The sequence below is a fragment of the Taeniopygia guttata genome, chromosome 2 (assembly GCF_048771995.1).
Source record: "Taeniopygia guttata chromosome 2, bTaeGut7.mat, whole genome shotgun sequence".
Lineage (NCBI taxonomy): Eukaryota > Metazoa > Chordata > Aves > Passeriformes > Estrildidae > Taeniopygia > Taeniopygia guttata.
The window spans coordinates 51,806,301-51,829,001 of record NC_133026.1 but is presented as its reverse complement, the minus strand read 5'-3'; the positions used below and the strand labels follow the sequence as shown (position 1 = coordinate 51,829,001).

Genomic DNA, 22,701 nt, shown 5'->3' with positions numbered 1-22,701 from the left:
ATTCCTCATTCCTGTTGATACAAGAAATTTACAATTCCACCTCCAGAAAATTCAAACTTGTTATACATGTTATATATGGCTTACTTTTGTCAGAGCCTTAAGCAATGCTCTTTCTCTGCTTTGCTCTGTGAAAGAAAAGCCTGAAGCCATTGAAAAATGGCTCTTTAAGGCTCCATATACTGCCAAAGCCCAAGCCACTGCAATTCTTGCTAGGTTCTGCTACAAGGGGAGAGAGAAAATTTCTAGATGGATATGTGCTGGCCAGAAAGCCATGTAGTGGTACTTTACAGACAAGAAAGAGAGTTCCTCTGCAGGGTGGCTTTCTTCTTGACATCTGGGAAGAGAGGGCTGGAGTTATGGTAAACCTTTGTGGGCAGAAGATTGTGAGAAGGATTGGTTTGATAGGAGCATCTGAGCAAATACCTCTCATCCCATCAGAAGTGGGGGAAGATTTACTGTATTCTGCTGAGTTCTTGTACAGAGATGGTGTTTATAGGCTCTTCACCCAACGAGTAATTGAGAAATAAGCCCTTTTTCAGCTGTTGCCTGCTCTTATTTTTCACGTCTGTGTGAAGGACAGGAGCCAAGTATCTTGTCTTGTAGGAGATTTTAGTTGTGTCAAAGCAGACAGGACTCTAATCTGAGCAAATTCTGTTTCTGTCTCAGTTGTTTCTACTCTGTAGAAAAAAAAAAAACGACCTGACAGCCCTTTTCTTTTTTTGTTTTTTTTTTGTCTTACATTTTCTTACATAAGGGCTGTGTGATTTACCAAGTACCTGGATAATTATCTCTCTAGTGATCTCTTTGGTACCAATAGCACTGATTCTACTCTTAAGTACAGATGTGCGCTGAGGTCTCAGCTCCATTCATCTGTGAAGCAGCTGTGTTTATTATAATAAACTTATCTATTCATACTTCTCAGACCTATGTTTTACAAGGCACTGTTATTGCATATGCTGAGAGATCACTTTTGCTATTTATAAGAAAATAAATGCTTTTGGGTTCTGAGAACCTGTAACTGCAGGTGACTGTGGTGGAATTATGTCTGCTGAAAATTAGGCCAAGGAGACATAAATGACCCCAAGACCAAGGCCGGAGTGCAGATGTTCTCTACAACTCTGCTCCACCAGCCAGAGACCTTGCCTGTCTTACTGCTCCTCAAACACTTGAGTGAATGCCAGTGGAAGGATGTGGCCTTTGTGTTGCAGCATCTTTCTGGAGAGAGATTAAACCACTTTGGGACTCAGAAATAGTTGCTTAGGTGGGACTCGTGAGTGCGGAGTTGGACTCTCTTTCGATTTCCATGTTCTGTGGGCACTTGTAGCAGAATAGATTCCTTAGGATAACCCCTCCGTTGTGTGGTGGTCTTCCCCATGTCTGCAGCCAATAGTCTGTGTCTTTCCTTAGACAGCAGTGCAGGCAGTAGCTTTGCTTTGAAGACTGCTTTTTATGGAAAGATGGAAATCCACTTATTAAATGTCTGAAATTAATAAAAGTTTAAGTAAACTTGGTAGAAGAAGAGCTCTTTCTCAATTACATGGTACGCCTTCAGTTGATCTTCCCCATTTTTTGTCTGTCAGGTCTAAGTCTTGTGGCAGTGTACCTCAGTGACATCACTCCTCATTGATAGTGCACTCATGACTCAGAGCTTCATTAGAATTGTTTTTGCTAGTCACTTTGTGATGATTGCCTGCTTTTTCTTTTTGTTTCAAGGCTTGTTTGTTTTTGTCTCTGTTCAGCATCATTGTATCTTGGCAGCTGAGTTGCAAGCAGATTAGATTATTTTATTTTTAAAACTTCTTTTGTCCTAGAACAAGTAAACGCGTATGCACATTTCAGCTGTCTGCTGTCATCTGTTCCATGGGAGCAGACCTGAACCTTCTGACTTTGAGGGTTCAGCATTGAATCTGCCTGGAGATGACCCAGCCTCAGCTCTTACAGTTCTTACGAAGACTCCTTCTGGTCTTTTGCCTGTGCCAGTATTAGGGCCGCATCTGGCACTTCCTTAGCTTCACCTAATGCTACTACCAACCCCCAAAATATTTCCTTTGTGTTCTTAGCTTTGGTCTATTCCTGTATTTTCATCTACACAGTTCCCTGACTCCCTTTAGTTTTCTTGCCCCTCACTCCAAAACTGCCAGTGCTTATTGTGTTTCAATGAATCCCAATTTGTATCACAGAAGTTACAGATACATGCAGCAATCATTTAACCTATGACTGGTATGCAGCCTTTTTTTGGAATTTCTGTCAGGCTTGTCTTCAGAAAAAGATGAGGTTAGAGATGATGCAGTTTACAGTATGTGGTTGTTGATGTGGGGTTGTGGTTTTATTTCACCTGCTCATCCTGTGTCTCTGTGTCTGCAGTAGGGTTTCTGCCACTACATGTGGATTAACAATTTATGTTTTGTTTCACTCTTCCAAAATACATTACTAGTCAAACATCTTAAATGTTACATCAGGTTTTGGCCCATACCATATGATGCAAAACATCTAGAGAAAAAAACTAAGAATATTACAGCTTCCATTTCAAAGATACGGTGGTGGTAGGGAATGCAGCTCCTTGCTGCAGCAGCTCTACTAGGAAGGGAATTGTTCAACTGTGTAGATGCAGGTCTAATTAGAGAAGAGCTATTGGGCCATATAACTGAGTAGCTATTATCCATGAACACATGGAAGTAAAGAGTTGGTTTGTAAGATTTGGGTCATTCCATATACCTTTATATGAAACTATGCTTTGCTTGTCCATAAAGGAAGGAAGTTCAGTGCCACAATTTAAGTGCGAACCCAGAGAAAAACCTTGTCCCTGTGACAGGTCTGTGATCTGTGACACTGCAGGTCCTTGGTGTGCCAGCAGTTCAAGACATTGGACATGCACATACAGTCCTTTTATTCCAGTGAATTATGAATGAAAAGATGTACATTCTAAATCATAAATCCCATTGCACACAGTTTTTGAAAGAGAGATTGTATTATTGGTGAAATTGCAGATTAGCAAAGCAACTAATTATGTCTTATCCTGTGTCATACGTTAACTTTTGATCAATAAAATGAACGTTGCCCTTGGGAAATGCAGTTATTGGGATCATCACTGATCTGTGAAAGAGGGAAATTGACGTTAGAAAAGTCCTCTGGAGACGGATTCAGTCCAGTTCTGGTTGATAGTAAGGCTCATTCTGCTTCAACTGGCATTGGACACACTGGTCCTTCCTTGTAAAGCAAAGCCAAAGTATTGGTTCAATTTAAATAAAATGCATACCAATTCAATAAATATATGTGCATGTCCTTAATTTTGGGGTTTTTAAAATGAATTGGGGTCTTAATTCTGTTGTGATTGGACGTCATGCAGTGAGGCATAGTACATCAAAGACTGATTTTACTTAAGCTTGCATGTTACTTCATTAATAAGCTGATTTTGTCGTTGACTTTTGCCAGCTAATAAATATGGCTTTTGTAAGTAAGTTAATTGTCATGTAATTGGGATGAATGTTGTCAGGAGTTGTGTTGTTTTTCCACAGTGGATAGAATCAAGAACAAGAGGTCAGCAGAGTTTTTCTGTAGCCTGATGGCAGTATCAGCAAATGGAGTATTCACTCTTCCAGTCTTCTTTGGTGCTGCTGTCAAGTGGTGGGGAGTACAAACAGCAGGTTGGCATCATCCTCGATTCCAGCCTTGATTCCATGTTCCTGCACATGGGTACATGTGTCCATTCTCACAGGCACACAGAATAAATCACCTGTTTGGTTTTATGGGTAAAAAGTGACAAAGTTACCAGTGTCAAATCTCAAAGGATTGTGAGGGTTGTGGTACTGGTTTACTTTCACAGATCCACAGCAAATGCAGTGGTCAGCCTGGCTGAGCTTACAGTAAGAAAGCTTATTGACTGCCAGGAATTGGAGCCATGATTAGAGACTCCTCCAGCCTTTGCATATTATTTTCAATCATTAGAAAGTTCAGTCACCTGAAATTTCTCTTTGGTGGCCTGTTTGTCAGTCAGTGGTGTCAGGAGCTTCATAAATATTCAGCAGTGTAGCCTTTCTGCCTTCCAGCTGGTGCTTTATCCTTCTTTTTCAGGAATAAAAGCTAAGCCTTTGAAACTTTAAAAATGGTGCTGACTCATAACCTGGATAACTTAAAGATAAAAAAAATAGATTGAGGTACTATATTCCTCTACAGATGCTCCTTTAATTTTGGTGGTTTGAATGACCATAATTGTATATTTTAAAATAGCTATTTCCCATCTTTTCTGGCTCTGGAGAAAACAGGTGCAAAATAAGCAAGGCAAGGGTGGGCACGGGGGAGGTGTGTGTGCAGCCTCTGTGACATCTCTGTTTACGTTTTATTACACGTGAAGGTCTCGGGGCTTTGGGAAATGGTGCCTCCATTCCCCATCCTTTGTATGGTCAGATGTAGGTGTCTGGACTTACTAATCACATTCCTAAAATCCTTCTTTTTATTTTTGTCCTGATGGGCTCAAGAAGGGTTTCTGGATTTATGGGCTCTGTTTTTTCTCTGCTTTTCTGGCCCAACAAAATCCTTGCTGTGCAGCATCAGCCAAGGAGGCAAGTATCCATCACCATGGATTAAGTGCTCCAGCCAAAGCATGTTGAAGAGCAAAGGATTATCATGAGCACTGGTGTAACAGAAGGCAGCAGCTTCCAGCCCATTTTGTAAGGAACCTGAATCTGTCCTTGACTTCAGCATATGTCTTGAAAGCTCCTGTTGGGTTGAACCACTGTGGAAACACGGAGGAATACTTAATTTCTTGGTCCCAAGGGGACTGAAGTGAATGCTGACTTGCTAAGTCTTGTCAGTAGTTATGTGAGGTTTGGTAGCTTTGAGTATGAGCAGTTGTCAGGGTCCTGGGAAGCTTTAAAGAAGAAATATTGCAGATGGGTCACTTTCATGTTCAATGACAGCAAAGTGGGTGTCTTCTCTTTTGCCATGAGCAACTTCCTTGGCCTGAATCTCAAACTGGGTGCCTGAGTCTCTTAATAAACCTTACCATGATGATCATGTCATATCCTCTGGCTTGCCTGAATAAATCCTACTTATTTATTGTCAGAAGAGCATGTAACTGTTTTTGCTTGCAAAACAGCTGATTATGTATCCATAGAGCATCCTCCTCTGGCCCCAGTTGAGGCTGAAGCCTATGTAACAATGTATTTTCTGAGTGAAGTCTTGTTAATTGAGCATGTAAATGTGTAATTGTCTGTACAATTATTCAGTTGACACAGTTTTAGTTTGCATAGAAATATGGGAGCACAGTCATGCAGTTGAGCAAACTGTCCAGAATCAGATGCTTAAATAAATATGTGCATTCTGCACACAGATGTGAACATCCTTAAAAAGATCAATCCAGTTGTGGTCACCCCCTCTTCTCTTTCTGTATGTGGATATGGTAATCTTATTGCTATATGCTTATTTTCATTCAAGTCTGTAATATACCATAGGTTCTGTGTTGACTTGGTCCTTTTCCCTACTAGGCAGGTTTCATTGGTGTGGGAATAGGAGTTACCATAGGAATTGTTCAGAGGTTGCCCTTAATGTATGTGCTTGCTTTTCGTGAAGTGGTACCTTGTGCTCACAATGACTGGTGATGTAATACTTTCAAAAATGTTCTATGCATACAAAAGAGTAATTTGAAGTGTGGGGGATTTTTAGAGGAAAAGCTGCTTTAATAATGGGAGTTGCTGGCAGTTGCAGTCAGTGCAAATTCTGAGACGAAAAAAGGGCATAAAATTTGCAAATAATGGTACAATTGGAATTTTCTCTGCACTCAGTGGTTTCTCTGCTTGGAAGGTGCTGGTTTCAAAGAAAGGGTGATCTTGTGATTTCATTCTGCCAGTTCTTGTCTGTTCCTGTGAATAAAACCCCAAACATCTGTTGGGGGTCTGCAGTATTCATTTACTGTGAAAGAAAACACAATGAACTGCTTTTCTTTATAACTTGTCCTTTTTTTATATAGAATTGAACACCATATTTGGTCTTTTCACAGTGGTTTGAGATTAAGTATATAGGAAGGTAGTTTCACTAACATGGAAAAAGTTCCTGAATAGAGGTAAAGCTGTGTCATGCATATAATTGACAGCTTTATCCAGCCAAGGGTAGTCTGTTAATGAAATAATGCTTTGGTCAGGGGTGTGAATGGTGTCAGGGCTGGGGATGCCATTTTAATCTGAGAGACAGCCACTCAACACCTCTGTCTCTTTATTTCTCTGCAGATGTCGCTCCTATGAGGATTGCTGTGGCTCAAGATGCTGTGTAAGAGCTCTCTCTATCCAGCGACTATGGTATTTTTGGTAGGTGCAGGGCATTTGGGAATTTTGTGTTTGTCCTTGTCTCGTTGGTTGGGCTTCAATCAGGATATTGCCAACCCTGGTATTTTAAAGTACAGGAGGTGCAAATGTGTAGGAAGGTATGTGTGTCTCTAGAAATGCAGGGATTTTGTTTTTTTCGTAAAACGTCCTCCTGTGTAATAAGAAAACACTGAAAAAGGAGGTCAATCATGTCAGACTGACCTTTCCTGCTTCTGCATCCTGCTGCTTTGTACAGGCAGCAGTTCCACTTTTATCCAGGATTGCTGAATTTATGCCTGTCCCAAGCAGCAGCATTCTGCATCTTTTTTGGGGCACTCGGTTTTAAAAGTGGATCGTGTAAGCAGGATTGTGCTTTTAGGCAGGATTTAATATATTCCTGCCAGCTGAATTGAGGCTTCAATTAAAAAGGAAGAGAAGTACATTTATGACTATGAGGATTTCACTGGAGATGACAGCAAGGAAAAGAAGGCAGAAGGATTGAGCTTGTGAAGCCAGCAGCTCAGTAATCTGGATAAAGCTTAAACTAATCACTGTTACATGCATAATGAAAAAATAAGGTAAATTCCTTTTGGAGTGGAATTTAAGAAAGCACCTGAATAAAACCTTCTCATTACGGTTGAGAGAAAGCAAAGACTCCCTAGAAAACCTGTTTTCAGGCATTTTAATGTGGAATTTGAAAATTGATTTTTTAAAAAGCCTTCAAAACTGAAACAAATAAACAGTGAGAAACAGAAGCCTGATGTATACTATAATACAGAGATTTCCCAAAGCTGACTGTGGGATTTCAGTGTACAGTCCTTACTGATATAAGTGAAGAGCTCTCTGTCTCAATCCCTGGGGTGATGTTGTATATCTCTGTTTTTCTATGCAGGAAAAAAATCCTTTGCAGGAACACTGCCAAAGGGGAATGTATTAATATTGGCTCAGGGAAAAAGAACCTCCTTCTGCTCTCATTTCTAATGTAGAAGCAAGTACAGAGTTTTAGCCTTTGCATGAACTAACTCTTGCTGCCATGCTGTGCCACACTCTTCCTCTGAGCCACCTGGGAATTTTCCAGTGGAGATAAGCATGGTGTGTAGGCTTGCCTCTGGCCAACTTCCATGCTTTCTAAAAAAGAACAGTTGTCATTGTCTTCCAATAAAAAGCCATGAAACAAGATGGCAATTACAGGCAGAAGAACCATTCCTTTTTACAAGAGCATGAGTCACTGGAGTGTCTGGTAACTGATCAAGGAAACACAGTGAAAGCCGCTGTCTGAAGATCAAAATCTGATGTGCCCTTGCTGCATGCTCCTGTTTCCATCACACCAGGGCAAGGAAATAATGAGGACAGTTTAGCTAGGTTGGAAAAGATGCAGAGAGGAGGAGAATGGTAGCTAAATTATGTCTTTTTTCAGGGAGAATGTAATATCCCATGTAGGAAGCACAAAGTGAAGTTTGTCGCCGTCGGTACTGAATGCTTCAGTCTTCTGGATTGAGCTTAAGTGCCGGCTACTATATTTCCCATGGTAGATGAAATTAAAATGTTGAGTTAATTTAAGAATATCTAAAATTCTTCTTTTAATGGCAATTGCAGAATAGTGTTCTTCTCTGTACTCCACAAACATCCTGAGCAGCCTAGCCTGTTAGCCTGGGGCATGCATCCAAGATGAACAGTTTGAAACTGTATGGACCTGGAATTTCAGTTTAGCATCCCAGCGGCCAAGGTCACATGTGAACCTGAATTTTTGAAAAGTTCAAGTGTTTTTTACTTTTGGGTTACATGCCAGAGAACACTGACGATAGTACTAATCACTGAAAATGTCCATAATATATCCATAAGTGCTCCATGAGTGCTATCCCAAATGATAGACCTGCTTCCAAGCAGCAACGTGTTTAAGAAATCCTGTTAAAAGTTGTAGGCTGATGTATTCTCAGTGAACAGTCTGGATTTAAATGCTGCCTGAATATGCAGGTTTTTGAAACATAAACTTTAAAGAATTTAGAGATTTTAGAGGAGCTAAGATTTTAGTTAGAGATAATCTCTTAGTCATTCTCTTGGTCTTACTTATCTCTTAGTTAATTAAAATAAATGAGTGGGCCTTGATGAAGTTAAGAGTTAGTAGTTAACTAATAATTGATTACTTGTCAACCCAATGTTTAGTTAGCTGGGTTTATAATGAAGAATATAGAAACTGACAAATAGCTTTTAGGAACATGAGACAGTTGTAGGCCTCCTCTGTTCTGAAACCAACTGAAGACAAGAAATGGGAGTTCTACCAAGAGTTCATTTGTCATATTTGCATTGAAAAGGTAGAAAGGTCAGAACGAGGAAGACTTCATTGACTTCCTCATTTTGGTACCCATCCCCATGAAAGGGACCACCGACCCACTTCAAGGAACAAACTATGCATGCTTAGTAGCTTTTGAAATGATTAGCATATGAAGTGAGGAATGGGGTGTACCAAAATTATGAATATGTATTTGTATTTTGGGTATTCAGTATTTGTATGGATAAAAGGGCTCTGTAATCACTTGGAAGGCACAGTGTGTATTTGGGAGCTATCCCGCACGCTGCCCAACATCAGATAAACATACACTTTCTAACTTAAACTGTTAGAGAGTTTTTATCTGTCACAGTTGGATATTGGTACTAGATCAATATCCATATTTCTTTAATAATTCATTTTGACTTCCCTCTTCTTTTTGCCTAGGTTCCTTTTGATGATGGGAGTTTTGTTCTGTTGTGGAGCTGGTTTCTTTATCCGAAGGCGGATGTATCCTCCTCCATTAGTAGAAGAACCTACTTTTAATGTGTCTTACACCAGACAACCAGTGAACTCTGCATCAGGTCAGAGACTGCTCATACACGTTTCACTGGTTTCTTACTTTGGCCAAAGCATTAAAAAAGGGTTGGTTTTGAGCTTTTTTTCAGTGGCTTATGGACACTGTGAGATTTGTACAAGGGATTGCACAGCACTCAAACATGCATCCACCTCCTGCCGTGAGTGATGTCCTCAGCCTTTCCAGCAGCATTATTCAGCTGCAGTGTACAGAAGTGGTTTTGAAACACACAGGATGACAGAACTTTCAGTTCTGTTTTGGTTCCTAATACCTTTACAGGTGTGTGTCCATGCATGGAAAGAGATAGCAAGCTCTCCCTTTGCAGTGTAGACAAAATGATAGGTGTCCAAATTCAACAGTCACTGGAATAAAGAGTTTTAAATACAATTGATAACAACTGGCAGAGCTGAAGGAAAGCCTAGCATTTTCTTCCGCAATCTGGCCATCTTGCAGGTATTTCTGATTTGCCTTCAGTGTTCCGTGCTGCAGTCTTTCTGTGCCAAAGTGGTCTTTTCCCCCTTGTTAGTCTGATTGCTGTCTCTCTGGTAAGTAATAACTGTGTGCATAAGGAGGACCTACCTAGTGAGGGCTCCTCTGCCAGAATTGCTTTCTAAGTTTGTAATTTCTTCCCCTCTGGTAGCTAGTTCTGGCTGAGAACTCTCCTAGGCCTAGATGGTTAAAAAGGTGTTGCAGATACAAACTGACACTTCTTTGTTTAAATTCTAAGGGTTTTTTAGGGCTCCCGTTCCACATCTGTTTTTCTCCTTAACTGAACAGAGAGTATTTTGCTGCTGCAGGGGAGCCAATCCAACTAGACTAATATTTTTAAGCCTGAAAAATAGCCTGGAGTTTATGTGAACACGGAATGTCTTTGGCTGGCTTGATAAACACCAGATTTAAATTTAGAGCACAGTTTTACTCTTTCATGGTGCTTCAAGGAACATAAATTGTGGGCAAATATAAAATAAGCTCAAGCTCTTTGATGACCTGATTATGGCACCTGCTTCCAGACTGTTACTACTGTAACTTAAAAGCTTTGGGCTCTGAGCTAAGCCCACAATTTATTTTATTTTTTATTTCTAGTTTTTCTACCATTCTAGAAATATTTAGCAGCAAAAGCAATGAAAGTTAGTAGTAAAGCAAGTTCCCATTTTCCAGTAATTACTTTTCTGGGTTTGGTACCAGTAGCCAATTCACTGTTGAGGTGGAGCCCTCAAAATGTGGCTCAATGCCTGTCTCCTTCTTTCCCTGCAGAGACAGGAGCAGCATCTTCTCCCATTCCAGCAGCATCTGCTGGGAGTGCTATTCTGGGAGCCTGACTGGGAGAATGGAAGGGGAAACATCTCTTAGAAGCTGTCCTTATAGGAAACACAGACTGGCACCAAAAGAAGAAAAGCTGTTGCTCAGCCATGACTTTTTTCCGAGTCCATCTTTATTTAAACTGACAGAGAGAAAGAAAAAAAAAAAATCTAACTGAAATCTTCAGATAGTCTTTGACTTCAGTTGCATTTAGTCATCTTCCACCACCCACTGTGATATCTGAGGAGGGTTACACACCAGCTTTGTTCTTATGGCAGCAATCTCTGTTACTCCTGATGTGTCATAGCCAAGGAATTTTGTGTTTGGCCATGTATTTCCTTTCCGTGTCCCTGCAGGCTCTGACGTAATTTCCTGAGCTGAATCTATGCAAAGAAATCTCGTCCCGTTCTGTTAGCCAGCAGTAACTGACTACAGCTCGGCTCTTTGCTTCATACAGGTTCACCTCTAAACTGTATCGTGCCTAGGAGCAAAATGATCCATCTGAGCTTCACTCTGGCTTATCAGCAAATCCAGGACACCACAAAATAATCTCTGAAGTCCTTTTGTAAGACTTGACACCTGAGTCAGGGCCACAGTAGAGACTCCTTTGTCCGTCTGGGATCCCACACCTTTCCTCTCTGCTGACAGAAAAGCTTTTCTGCCAGAGCAACTGAACTGGGCTCACTGTTTTCCCTTTCAAATGGTAGTTGCTTGGGGCAGTGGTGTCCTTTGCTTCACTAAGTGATTTCCGTTGGATGCAAAACTGAAACTTTCTGGTAGTATCTGAAGATGTGAATGCAGTCCTGCCAGCCTGTTTTTTTCTGGAAGGGAGAAAGACTCCTTGTCTTTGCTCTGATGAACACTTTGAATAATTTTGTCTGAATATGCAGAGCACAGGCCCTGGGAGAGCACAACCTGATGCCTCTGCTGTTGCTGATACCTTTTCTCTCCTTTTCTTTCTTTCAGGGTCACAACAACCTGGAGTGCCGTATTACACAGATCCAGGTGGACCTGTGATGAATCCCATGTCTATGGCTTTCCACGTCCAGCCCAATTCCCCACAAGGAAACCCGGTTTACCCACCCCCACCTTCCTATTGCAATACACCACCTCCCCCATATGAGCAGGTGGTGAAATCCTCCACATGAGGACTCTGGCTCTCTGACCTGACTGTGTGAGAAGAAGGTGCAATGGCAAAATGACCAAGATGGAGGGCACCTGCCCTTTTGAACACTTGCTAGTTCTCCAAGTCCTCTCTCTTCCCCTTCCCTGCACCTTTCCTCATTAAAGTTACTTGCAAAAGGGTGATTTTTAAATTTTCTTTTTTTTTTTCTTTTTTTTTTTTTTTAGTAGAAGTGGATTTTTTCTTTTTCTTCAAAATGAGAGAACTTGTCTTTGTAATGCTTTTAATGGAAACCTATATTTAAAACCTGTATGTCTTTCTCTTTATTTATTGTTTGTTTCAATCAAGGTTTTAATTGCGTCGTGGCAGGTTACTGATAGCAGTTCTTGTGACCCCAGAGTGATGTGCAGCCTCCTAAGACCCCACAGCAGAAATGCCCTCTGCTTAGGGAAACGACACACAAAGATAAAGGTAGAAGCAGCAGGGCAATGATTGTACCAGAAATTGTGACTATCTTTTGCTTTTACTATTTTCTTTTACAGTTTAGTTCTGATATATAACAGAAAGATGCTCTGATAAAAGTCACTGTTACTAGAATTATCAGTATTGGTTGAGTCATGGCAGGGGCTCTGAGAAGTGCTCTAGAAAAGAGGGAGTTGCTACTTTAAATGATGCATCCAGAATTAAGGACTGGGACTTTAGTGTTTCTTGCCCATCATGTGAACTTCGCCTGTGTGATCGGCATCTTGGCTCCCCTTGTTTTACCAGTGCTGAGATTGTATGAAACAGATGATGACCTAGATGTTGGCATGAGAGGAAGGTGTTACAAACTCAGAGCTACTTATGCCTCTTGATGGAACAGTTAGAAACACTGAAATACCTCAGTTTTCTTCCCTAAATTGGAAAATATTTACAGTAAGCAGGGATGGGAGCATAGGTACAAGTTTACTCCCTTTGGCATTGATGGGAGTTTAGTCCCTGAGAAATAGTATCTTCTATTATAGTCCTACTGCTGCCACAAAGAGTACCAAGTAAAGCTGTCATCTTAGGTGATAGATCTGTAAATCTGCTCTCGTCTCTAGGTCAGAAAAATAATAACTTTGACCTGGTGCACAGATGGTTTGGCTTTTAATATCTCTTAGCTCTTCATGTATTTTGTGAGTGGCCAATCCTCTGAGTGACCACAAATGAACATCTTCGAACAAACACAGAGCCCCTTTGCCTGTGAGGGTTCTTACACCCATCCATGTCTAGCAAAAATTTGAAGTTGCTCTGAAACCTGACTTTGTACTAATGGGACATTCTTCCTTTGTGCATATCTAGTCATGTCACTGAACAGTGACAAAAAGAAGTTGCCATTGCCTCCTGCTGCTGAAGGACCTGCAAAAAATAGCAGAGCGGAGGGTTAGGAGTCCCATGTGGTCTTTTGCGTACCAGGAGAATGCTCCTGTGTGATGCCAGCCAGGGCACAGAGGTTTCACTGTGGTGGTTTGGAGTCATCTGAAGACCTGTGTTGTACAGGGAGCCAAAGCTTTACTGTGTTATTGTTCTGTGCCAGTGGCTTCTTAGAACTTGTTTCTAGGTGTCAAGCTGGATTTACAAAACATCCCTTTTTCTGTGAATATGAGTGTCTAACAGAAAAACTTGTAAGGGCCACTGTTTCTGCTGGTGGAATCAGGAGCTATCTGGAGCAGAGTTCATTCCTGCATACCTGACTTGGGTGAAATTGTAACCAAGGCTTTCCCTTACTGTGTATCATAATAAGGGACAAAGCAAAGTACTTTTGTGTGTGCAGTCTTAGCTTCAGGACACTTCAGATAACAAAAAGTACATTTTATAGATGAATACGTGGTCCATCTGCGCATCACAACTGTATATATTTTCTAAATTAGCTTGCACTTGAAGTGTGAAAGCTGTGTATGTCACCGAGCATGGTTTGTTTACAGAACATATTTTTTTAAAAGCAATTCCAACCTTTTTCTATCAATAGAAATGATAACAGACCTCATTTTAATAGATAGGTTAAGTCCTTTGATATTATAAAATGTATCTATGACAGCTGACGTCCTGGAGACATTGAATAGAAGCCTTTGTACAGTGAAATTCAACTTCAGGTGAAGTTTTCCTGAGGTCTGGCTTGTTTATTTCCTAGTGTTGATGGGTAACGCTACCTCATACAACACAGGGAATTCTCTTATAGCAAACTTACTTCATCTTTTCTTGAAAACACAACACCTGCATGGGCATCCATATGTGTTAATAGCAAATTGTTTACATGCCTTTCCCCTAGTCAGCCAATTCCAGCAGGATTTTACTTGGCAGTGGCTATGCCCTAGGAGCTGCCAGCTGCTGCAGCTTTGCTAATGTGAACTTCCTCATGTGGGTTTGGTGCTTTATCTGCTAGGATTCTCTGGGTGCAGCTACTGCGTCCTCTCTCAAACACAAGAGAGATTTTGGTGCCTCCCTGAGGCAGGGTGGTGTTTTGGCTGCAAAATAAGGTTGGTTGTCATGGTTGGGAGCCCTGGGGATCTGTGGGGCACTCCCCTGCCCATTCCCAGAGACACTGGACCAGTGTGCAGCTGACTCCCAACCAGCCTTTGAGATCTTCCCTTCTACCTCAGGAAGGTGACTTTTGTGTCTTGTGCCTGTCTCCTGGTTCTTGCAGTGAGGTTTGATGCAGAGGGGTTAAACCCCTTGACAAGGCTTCATCAGAAGGGAGCTGCTTTAGTGGAACCACTGAACCTGGCTGGGGAGCCAGTAACATGAACAATGTAACCCCTCGAGTCCTTTCTTCAATTCTGTATCCCCAAAATGTGTCTGATGTACCTGAGGAGGCAGGGACCAGGCAGGGAAGGACACCTTTGCCTCTGTGACCTGGCAGCAGGAAGAATGAAAATGGGGTCAGTGCCCTTCTGCTGAAATCTCCAACTACACTGCTTTATGGGAAGAGGCACCACCAGGCACTCTTGGTTCACCTTGCCTGTAGTCTGATGAGGCCTGTGTTTCATCACTTTAAAAAGTGATAATGTAGTAACAGCATTTTATGGTTTGTGGGTGGTTTTTGATTTTTTTTTTTTTCCCCCCGCTTTGGAACCTCTGTGACAGCTTACACTTCTGTAACAAACAGCTGGAACTATATTTTCCAGAAAGGTATTCAGACCATGTGAAGAAGCAAAGGAGGTTTTCTTTCTTCCCTGATTTAAAAAACTCAACTCCAAAACCTCAGAAAGGTTATCTTCATATACATATATCCAAAACGTCACTTTTTGGCACACAGATCAGCCAAGAAGCCATAAAACTTTTTCAGATAGTGCAGCCTATCTTCTTTTTCTGATCTAACATTGCTAATTGAGTAGGTGGAACAGATGCCTTTGTAGGTCCTGTGGCTGTGGGAATCTTCCCCTCTGATGCCCTGTCACCAGGAGCTGAGCTGCCTTACAGTTTGTACTATTTAGCAGGGAAATGACTACAGAGACACCACGCAGGGCAAGATCCAGCATGACACAGCTTTTACAAAGCAACTTCTAGATAATAAGGCAATTAAAGATGAGAGGTGCAACTGGCAGCCACTGTTCCAAGCTGCCATGTGCTGCAAGGTGAACATGGCAGCAGAGAAGGCAGAGGGAACAGTGACAAATTAAGCAGCCCTGCCTTCCTGCACCAATCTCTTATTTTAGCTTTATACGGTGAGAGAAGTCACAAGGATGGTTGTCACTTTACCTGTTCTGCTCTGCTTCTCTCCTGCTGCCTAACCCTGTCTAACCCAATAGCTACAAGCTGGATTTACCACAATCCACTTGTAGATGTCAAGGAGAAGCAAGCAGTGGTTTAAATTCAGGTCCCTGTGCATAAATCACACTGGCCCAGACTGTGAATCAACATGAAACTAATGAAAACATACGGGAAAAAAGTGAACAGTTTCACTAGGAAGGGCTGCTCCATCAAACACCCTGCTGGGCAGGGCTCAGGCAGCACAGTGGTGACTCTGCCCTAGCTGTTAGGTGACACACAGCACATGTACTTCTTCCCATCCATCTCTCATGTGCTGTTTAGATGGTAGCAATCTGCTGTGCTAGAAAAGCCCCAACACTGTTATAAACCTACACCTGAATTTGTACAGATTGTCTACAGACCAGAACTGATCCTCTCCATCCAAAAAAAGCAGCAGTTTCTCTTGGTGGCCAAGATGGCCATGAGTGGCACAAGGGGTTTTGTGAAACAGAAATACTACCCTTTGCCTGCTGCATACTTGATGTTGCCTTCTGTTAAAGCCCAGCTAGAGGAACATTTCAAACTTCCTCAAAGCTGGGAAACAGCTGTTATTCAGCTGGACAGAGAGATTTCATACATGTGTTTTAAAAACCAGTTCATCCCAAATCTAGCTTTAGCTGCAAACTCAACAGGATCTGTGTGGCCACAAAGAAAAACAGAGCTTTGCAGTAAGCAACATACACTAAAAATCATCTGGAAGCATCAGCAGGAAAGGCACCTGCAGTGCTAGGAAAATGGGAGGGTTACAAAAAAAGCCATCAGCCCTCTTTCTGGCACGTGTTTCATCCTGCAGGACTATGAGATAGGGAAGCAGCTCAGCAGTCAGATCCACTGGACAGCTACCACCACAGTGCTGGACGGAAGGAAGGAGAACCACAATGAAGAAGAAACCAGACTCGCACAAATTACCACCACATAGCTTGATCTTTACTAATAAAGCCAAAGAACAAAACATCAGCATTTTTTCCTCTTTTTCTGCCCAAAGAGCATTTCCATTTTTAACACTACTGCTTTTTGCAACAGGTGGACTATAACACACGGACAAAGCAAACCAGGGAATATTAAGACATTTCTACATTTGTAGTTTGATGTCACTTCTGAAGACAATGCCTTGGTGAAATACACTTTTTCACCTTCACAACATATCTTTCCTTAAGGGGCCACCTAGATATCACAATGCCATGACGAACAGAAAGGAGGAGCCACGGGGAAAGCCACTCCAGGAAGATGAGGCTGATGCACTGTCAAGACACTTCCCAGCTCAATACATTTCCAGTCTTACTCAGTTCTGAGAGGATTCTGAAGAGAATGATGGTGCCAGGCCTGCCAGGCCCCACCATGGCAGAAGGCTGGCTATGGTACAGAACAGTAGGTAGCTGACTTGCTCATTATTTTGACAGGTACACTCCAGCATCTTGGGGGTCTGCTCAGCATTCAGCTGATCTTAGTGTGTATATATCTGTGTATTTTTAAAACTAGCAGATTTTAATTCCTTTTAGGCTCCAGCCAGCCAAACTCACCTCCCACAGGAGCCATTCCAAGCACAGTAGCCAAGACTACTGAATATGCATATAATCACTGAATGGAAAACCTGCCAGCTGATCCCCTAGTTAAACAGTCCATACAACAGAGGCTTGGGATTTGCTAGGGTAGCCAGTGTTTGCAGGCAGTTCCTGTAAATGTGGTGAGCCCTTTCCTTGTTAGCACACCCGACATGCTCTGCACCCACAGTAGAGGGGAAGAAACAAAGATGTGGGGGATGATATGAAACAGGATCACAGCTGGCATCTACCTGTGTTAGTATTTCTCTGACACTTCCTGGGCAAGTTTCCTTCCTGGCTTTTCTATGGGCAGGATCAGGGATCCACAGGCTGAAGAAAGAAACAGAGTTAGCTCTTGGCATGGAGGAATCTCTCATCGAGATGTCTCTGCTGGTACACTGAGCATTGCCTCCACGATCAGCTCTTCCTGTTCCTCACAGACCCCTCACATTAATATCTCCCTCTGTCCCTCACTTTTCTGCTCTGCTCCTGTTTGCTTCAGCCCAGCTGCTTGCCATGCAGCATTGCCTGCTCCCACTGCTTTCAGCATTTTCCCCAATCTCTGGCTCTAGAGATGCAGCTGGGTTTGTTGCTCCCATCTCACCTTTCTGCCTTTACCAGAGTGGAAAAGTCTCTTTTGCTGCTCCCATGTTTTAATCCTACCCGACAAACCATCAGAGAAGCTGCTACACTGTGACATTAAGCTGTTTGTGCACTTACACTGCTGCTGCTGTACAGCAGAACTGAATGGGGAAATTATTAACGTCGCAAAAGATTTGGCAACAGACAATGGAACATGCTCACGGAAATCACCTGCGAGGTGACATATCAAAACCGATTTATGCAGGAGCAACAATGCATCTCCAAGCCCAACCACAGACACTGGCACGCAGCAGATGGCCCACAGGTCACAGATATCCCAATGCATGCCCAAAAGGTCAAACTGTGCCATCTGTCACGCTCGCACCCGACAGAAGATACCAATTAAAATCAGCACCTGGACTGAGAGAGCACAAAGAGACCTGGGGGAGAATGACCACAGAGCCTGAGTGACTGGGAGTGTGCTACACTTCAGGTACTACCTGGACACATAAGCCTGCTCTAAGAGCACTTGAAGTATGTCCCACTTCTCCCAAACCAATGGCCTGGTACTCAGGAGCACCTGAAGGCAGGTCTAGTATTTCACAACCCCACCACACAACAGGGGGAAGTAAAGCACTAACAACAGTTAAGACTGCAGGAAAAGAGCTTTTTCTGTGTGGATTTGAAGATGAAATATACTTCAATTACAGCCACTAGCAATGGCTTCGTATTGCTACATAATCCTCTGCAGCTTCCAAAAGCAGCTGGTATTTATCACTCCTGTACTACTACATGGAAGGGGACAGTCGAAACAAATCACGACTTTGTTTCCAAAGTAATAACCATCCTGAGCTACCTGCATGACAGGCTTGCCCTGGCACCCTCCCTTGCCCATCTGTATACAAGATGCTGCAGGAGAGGTTTATTCCAAACTGAGGTCTAGGAAAGGAGAAGCAGTTATGTTGTCCAGGCTCTGCTGCTGATGGCAGAGGGAGGTTAGTCCGAGTGACTCCACCTGCAGTTTAAGCTCATGGCATGGGATGGTGCTTTGCAGCAGTGGGGAGAAGCATCTCCACCCTGCTATAAGCACCTAACACACTAACCAGCTGCAGATATCAAAGGGAACCTCTCTTTCAGACTTTTAAAGAAGCCTCCCACAACAGCGGGAAAAGAGAAGTCAGATCCCTTCCAACCTGCTAACTTTCTGAAAACAGAAATGGCCTCACGCCTCTTCATCAAAACAGGCTGATCTCTACCAGAGAAAAAGGCAGAAAAAATGAACATAGAAACGTTTTTCATCTTTTTAGAGCTGCCAGCACACCAGTGAAGCTGGGCACCCACCGTCCTGCAGCGAACTCTCTCTGTGGGTAACCACGCTGCAGAAAGCAACACTGCTCTTGTGAGTCATGCACAAAGGTACAGGACGGAGATTCACACAGAGACCAGCTTTTGGCTAACAATAAAAGACTCGGATCAACACACAACACCAATAAACGTGCAGAGCATGGCAAAGACCTGAAGAAGACAAATACAACAGAAAAGAGGAAGTTCAAAACTTGACTTCTCTGGTCCTACATCTGAAGGTGTCACTTTAACAGAACTTAAGTGTGGCTTCTCCTGTTCATGCTCTAATGACTTCATGGTCCTTTGGGGCAGAAGGGGTGAGAAAAGGGCTTTATCCATCTGTCGTTTCAGCATCAAGTTTGTTCACCATCAGAGGCACTAAACAGTCTCATCTCTTTTGGTATCAGTTTCCTTTCAAAATGATGGTTTTAGCCATCCTGTTCCACTTTGTTTTCCTTCCTTTGAGGTCTAAGTTCAAACGCTGGAAACTGGGAAGTCTCCGGTACTGAAATGTCTGAGAGGAAGTGGATAGCTCCAGCCATGCCTAAAACATAAGGAGAAGGAGATCATTGTGCACATTAAAATAGCACAACTGACAGCAAAGGCAACATCACCCCTTTGAACACCTCCCTCACTAGGATTTTTTTCAAGAGGTGAACTTAGACCCTATGGAAAGGCAAGTTCATCTGTACTTTGCACAGGAAACCAAATTCTATTTGAAAAGATTAAAGGCAAGAACCAAGATGTCTCTGCTAACATCTCTTGAACTGAACAACCTCAATGCTATTTAAAATTAAGAATAAATTAATGCAAGCTTGGACTGTCCTTCATAGTTTGAGCCGCTCTTGCTTGTCATTTCACCGGTTAAAAGAAAAAGCCAAAACTTTATTGCATTTGTGACGTACAGATTCATTTCCTCACTATCCATGAAGAGGTCCAGACCCCAAAGTGCATCACCCAACAGAACTCATAGGGCAACAGACAAGAGAGATACAACAAGGAAATCATACAAATACAAGTTCAGTTTTATGATCAAGCTAAAATCCTGCTTTATAAACAGCTATGCATATATACATATATAAAGGAACCTTTCTGAATTACAGTATCTGATGGAAACAAAAAACTTAGGAAAATTCCATAGATGCACATGCAACTTCTGTTCAAAGCACACATATACAGGCAGAATTGGACAACTGCAAGCAGAATTTTGGCTACAGAAAGAAACAAAGCCCCACTTTAAGAGGTTTTTTTTTTTTTATCTCAAATGAGAGACTTCTGTATTTTTCTTAAAAAATTCCAGACAATTAAAAACCAAAATAAAAGCTGTATGTCCACATTCAAAGCACAAATCATCCTGCTATTCATACTGTTTCACCTTCTCAACAAATTTCAAAGATTTTCTACAACAGACTATATGCATGCTCTTTTCCCTCCCTACAAGAGCATGAAGGAGTGCTCTCAGGAATAGGAATGCTTTTCTCCTTTAAGCATTAAAACAATAACTGTATTTAGAAGGGCTCCTGCTCTCTTGTGTTCATTCACACCCTGGATTGTTAATTTGCAAATATCCCTGCCCGGCTGCTGTCATTTCAAATATCTGCGGCAGGTGGCACACGAGGCTCGTTCATGGAGCAGCCGCGGCCCTATCTTAAATCCCACTTGGATCTGTAATTCCTTGCTACTGATTCTGTAACTTGAGGATGATACAAGGAATAGAAAATAAGCTACATAAAAAAAAATACAAAGCTCTAGGAAAGTATCTGGTAATATCTTGGAACTTACAGATAAGCCCCTAAGAACTCTGCACTGCTTTCCTGTTCAAGTGATTTGGGTTCATATTAAAACTACCTTTTCCTTGGTTGAGCATGGCAGCAGAGAAGGCCTAGTTCTGACAGCTAGCAGCTAGCTGGAGACCCCCTACCCACAGATGCTCCTCTGTCTGGTCCCTCTGAAAAACCACCTGTGACACAATTGTTGCCTGAATTTCTGTTTGCTTTAAATAAAGTTGCATCAGCACAGCAGAATCAGCACAGCAGAATTTTATACCGGAGGAACACTGCCACTGGTTTTACATTCAAACTGCTGAAATGAAAGCAGGAGTGAGAGTTGTGATAGTGAATGATTTTTCTTTGTCCTTTTCTACCCCCTGCCTTCTTATTGGCAGAGATAATGGTGTAGGGGTGTTTAATAGTGGAGGAACCAATTGAAGACTTCCCAACTCCTATGCATGTGCCAAAATTGAATGGATGCCCTTCTTTCCTATAGTATAAGACCATTTGCAACATCATCACTTTACCTTCAAAGAGGGAATAAGGTCGGTCAGGAATACGACATCCATGTGCACCATACTCCAAACACCATTCAGCAAACTGAGGGACACATTAAAAAATATTTTTTTATTCAAGACTGTTAAATGCAAGCTTGAGTATCTGAATATCATTAATAGGTACAAAATGTGAAGCAGTGTAAGCAGACACACAACACAAATCATTGAGATAAATTTGTCCTCCTTCAACCATGACAAGACTGCAATCAGGTTTTAAAATATGTATTTGCAGAGAGTGAGTTTCAGTTTCATAACAATGTAATGGTGGGCTAGACATCTGCTTTTTGTAAATCAACCCTGCTACATGCCAAGGGAAAATGCTGTAAGAACAGATATACTCAGTCAAAATTTTAATAATATTGTATCAGTCTCTTATCTCTATTGGTGCTTAATTTATCCACAAACTCAGGATTTATAGCTGTTAATTGCATTTTGGTTTTCTTTCATTTCTGTGCAACAATTCAGAGTATTAAATCTTCAGCTGTCATTAATTAGATTCATTTATTTTCTCTCTCCAAGCCTTATGAAAAATCATTATAAATACAGTTAGACAATTACGGTCATCAATGTTTTGTTGCAGGAAATGGATTACCATTAAAAAGAGTTAATAGTGTCTTTCTCACGTTCATTAGCACTGCTGAGGTAGCTACATTAGACACACATGACTTATGAACTACACCTGGATCAATTCAGTAAGAACCAGCTACTTTTCCTTTATGGCTCTACAGAGCATTAGGGGGGCACAAGTTTCCCTGGCATTTCTGTGCTTGGATGCAAACCACTGCTTGTTCGAAATACATGCATAGACTCCTGCAAAACGAATAAGCGAGAGATCTCTCCCTGATTCCCCTGCAATTGGGCCTACCTGCTAGCAAACACATCAGCCTAACTAGAGGGGGCCCCTGCCCTAGAGCTGGGGCTCTATGGGCTGTAAGCATGATTCCAGAGATATCTGTCTGTTCATTACAAGGAGATGGATAGTATCTCCCCTCTCCCTATCCACTCCGTTCTGTTTAAATATTTAGTGGGGAATGATGATCTTCTCTTGATAGAGGTATGTGCATGTGTCTGAGTGTCTTTCAGGAAACACAAGGGAAAAAAACCACAAACATAAACGCTGTGATTCACACTGTTATTAAGAACTGATTACACATTTTTGGGCACCCTCTGGGTATAAATCTCCAAATTATGGTTTAATTTTCCCATGTAATCCTGTCTTAAATGTGAGGACCAAACATGTTTATGGCATGTTTCTAAGCTACAATCAATTCTTGCAACATCCACATCTGATTGCACACTAGCCTTGATTATTACTTCCAGCCTGGGAACTACAACAGAAATTTTAAAAATGCACCCTAGGCTACTGAAACACAACCATCATCTGCAAGTTCATAACTTGAGCACAACCACGATCCAGTAAGTCACAGGATCTTTGTTTAACTGGGGGGAGGGAAAAGGGGAAGAAACAATATCTCAGGGAGACATCTGACATTATTTGTCGCAAGACTGGCATGCTTGCCACTAACAGTGGCAATCACAAGGCTGAACAGCACAGGGCTCAATGCTCTGTTGCCTA

The 22,701-nt window shown here is 42.0% G+C and overlaps 2 protein-coding genes across 3 annotated transcripts in view; one reads left to right on the top strand and one right to left on the bottom strand.

Annotated features, from left to right (window-relative positions):
- VOPP1 (VOPP1 WW domain binding protein) overlaps positions 1 to 11,734 on the top strand; it is a 61,995-nt gene extending 50,261 nt beyond the window's left edge. Inside the window, 3 exon segments of the mRNA NM_001245463.2 lie at positions 6,222 to 6,299; positions 9,010 to 9,146; positions 11,405 to 11,734. Coding sequence (NP_001232392.1) covers positions 6,222 to 6,299; positions 9,010 to 9,146; positions 11,405 to 11,586 — 397 coding nt within the window. The 3' untranslated portion in view covers positions 11,587 to 11,734.
- The window catches only part of LANCL2 (LanC like glutathione S-transferase 2), a 39,568-nt gene continuing 25,875 nt past the window's right edge, over positions 9,009 to 22,701 (bottom strand). For both annotated transcript variants that reach the window (XM_030265297.4, XM_072925928.1), the window contains exons 8-9: positions 21,096 to 21,168; positions 9,009 to 19,343 (exon numbers count right to left, since the gene is read on the bottom strand). In XM_030265297.4, the coding sequence (XP_030121157.3) occupies positions 19,228 to 19,343; positions 21,096 to 21,168 (189 nt within the window). In that variant the 3' untranslated portion in view covers positions 9,009 to 19,227. The remainder of the gene's footprint in view (positions 19,344 to 21,095; positions 21,169 to 22,701) is intronic.